The sequence below is a fragment of the Mesitornis unicolor genome, unplaced genomic scaffold (assembly GCF_000695765.1).
Source record: "Mesitornis unicolor isolate BGI_N332 unplaced genomic scaffold, ASM69576v1 scaffold44382, whole genome shotgun sequence".
Classification (NCBI taxonomy): Eukaryota; Metazoa; Chordata; class Aves; order Mesitornithiformes; family Mesitornithidae; genus Mesitornis; species Mesitornis unicolor.
In genome coordinates, this window is record NW_010168052.1 from 4,436 (window position 1) to 6,465 (window position 2,030).

General features: G+C 53.1%; 1 protein-coding gene across 1 annotated transcript in view; it reads right to left on the reverse strand.

Moving 5' to 3' along the window:
• The window catches only part of LOC104536314 (protein EFR3 homolog B-like), a 4,010-nt gene extending 3,188 nt beyond the window's left edge, over window positions 1-822 (reverse strand). The window contains exon 1 of the mRNA XM_010178882.1: window positions 756-822. Coding sequence (XP_010177184.1) covers window positions 756-814 — 59 coding nt within the window. The 5' untranslated portion in view covers window positions 815-822. The remainder of the gene's footprint in view (window positions 1-755) is intronic.
• Window positions 823-2,030: the final 1,208 nt, after the last annotated feature.

The following is a 2,030-nucleotide window of genomic DNA, read 5'->3' on the forward strand; positions in this document are numbered from 1 at the left end:
GGGAAGGGCCAGGATGGCTTCACTCGCGCTGCCAGGCAGCAGGGACGGCCCCCGCACCCCTGGGACCGGGTGGTTGGAAGGGGAAGGATGTTATCAGTAAGGACACAAGGACAAAACGTCCTCCAGGGTGGACACAGGAAGGGCAAAGCAGTCACGGCCCAGCAGGAGTCACCCTGAACACGCAAACCCCAGAGGAGATCCATCCCCTTTTTCCACACTCGTTTGGCATCACACAAACAGCGCGAATGCTTTTTTTTCCGCCTCGATGCTTCAGTTTACGAGGACAAAAAAGGCATCTGGCCAGCAGCCAGAGCTGATCCATCCCTCTTAACCATCAAAAGGAAAAGCCCAGGAGGAATTCGCAGCCCCATCTCCGCTCTGCGCTTCTCAGCTCCGCATCTCCCCTTCAAACACCCAGCTGGGGGTCAACACGCAGCCGGCGGGGGGAGATATGGGAAGAACGGAGGGACAGCGAGCAAAGCTCTGTTTCAGTTCCTGATTTTTCTTGCCTGGCTTTAAAATAACTCCTTTGCTAGTGTTTTAGCAGGAATTCCCTCACACAGAGCAACCAGGCAGCTCGGAGGCTTTGCTAACAGCGTGAATTAACTGCAGCGACGGCACAGAGAGCCACAGTGCCCTGCGGTGGCCAAGACTGCGGTGGCCTTTGCGGCACTGGGCGACACACAGAGCTCCTGTCACCTGCAGCATCTTTCAGTGAGGGTTTCCTCTCTGCCCACGTTTTCCTGAGCTCTCACCTCTCAGCCTCCTCCACGTTCTGTAAGTTGAAGAGCAGCGAGGGGACGATTTTGTCCATGTGCTGCGGGTCCCAGATGTTGGCTTGGAGTTCGTCGTTCACCGTCTTCCTCACCACCCCTTGCAGGCCTTTAATGCCAGACATCCGGATCCTGGGGAATAAACCGACACTGAAATGTTACATATCTACAGAGCACGCTTAATTTTACGTTTATAAACATATACACATGGGTGAAACTGCAAGAAGTTGGAGAGAAGGCATCGATTTCTGCGCCGCTGGAGAGGTTCCTGTAGGTGATGATCAGCTCCAGGTCTGGGATACCCCAGGGCAATCCTTCTGCCTCGCATCCCCCAGAGATGTGGCCACCCACAGCTCCACGGATGCTAAAGGAAAGGCTCTGAACCAGCTAAAATCATCCTGGCAGCAGCAGACGGCTCCCATCCATCATCTTTTCGGGCAGGCCCCAGGGCAAGCAGCAGCCATTCATCTCCATGGCACGCAGCGTTGATCTGCATCCACAGGGATGCTGGGTATAAAGAAATGTAGGTGCTTTTTGACATCCTTTTCGGGTCCAAAGATCCTGACTCTGCTCTAATCAACAGCAAAGTCATCAATATAAATCTCCCTACGCAGCAGGATTCCCAGGTCTGAAACCAGCCCCTCCACACTGCTAACGCCAGAGACAGACAGCAAGTGCTTATCTGCAGAAATAAACGCATTCAATAACCTGCTCTGAGGTCTCCCTAACACATTCTGCAGATCTAATCAAGGCAATAACCTGAGCTGAGCGAGACACAGCTCTTGAGGAAGGAGCGTTGAGGAGGACCGAGGATCCCAGGAAAAGAGCGTGCTCCTTTTTAATTACAGCAGCTGCCGAATTTCTTCCTCTCTTCCAGTCTCCAATGCAATTTAGTCAGCGCCACCTGCGCCCTGAAGGTCAAGTGGAAATAATGAGCTTTCTGCATTATTTCATTTTGAAGGCCAAAAAAAAAAAAAAGCCCCAAAACTGAGTCTGCAGCGTTAAAAGGAGACGAGTGTGGTGCTTGCAGACAAGTGAGGAGTGATGAACCTCAGGGTTGCAAAGCAACCAGTCCCTGGTACAGCAGCTCTGGGAATGGCACCAACACAATGTGCTGGACAAGCTGGAGATGTGGGCCCAGGGGAACCTCATGAGGTCCAACAAGGCCAAGTGCAGGGTCCTGCACCTGGGTAGGGGGCAATCCCCAGCACAAACCCAGGCTGGAAGATGCTGTGCTGGAAAGCAGCACTGAGGAAA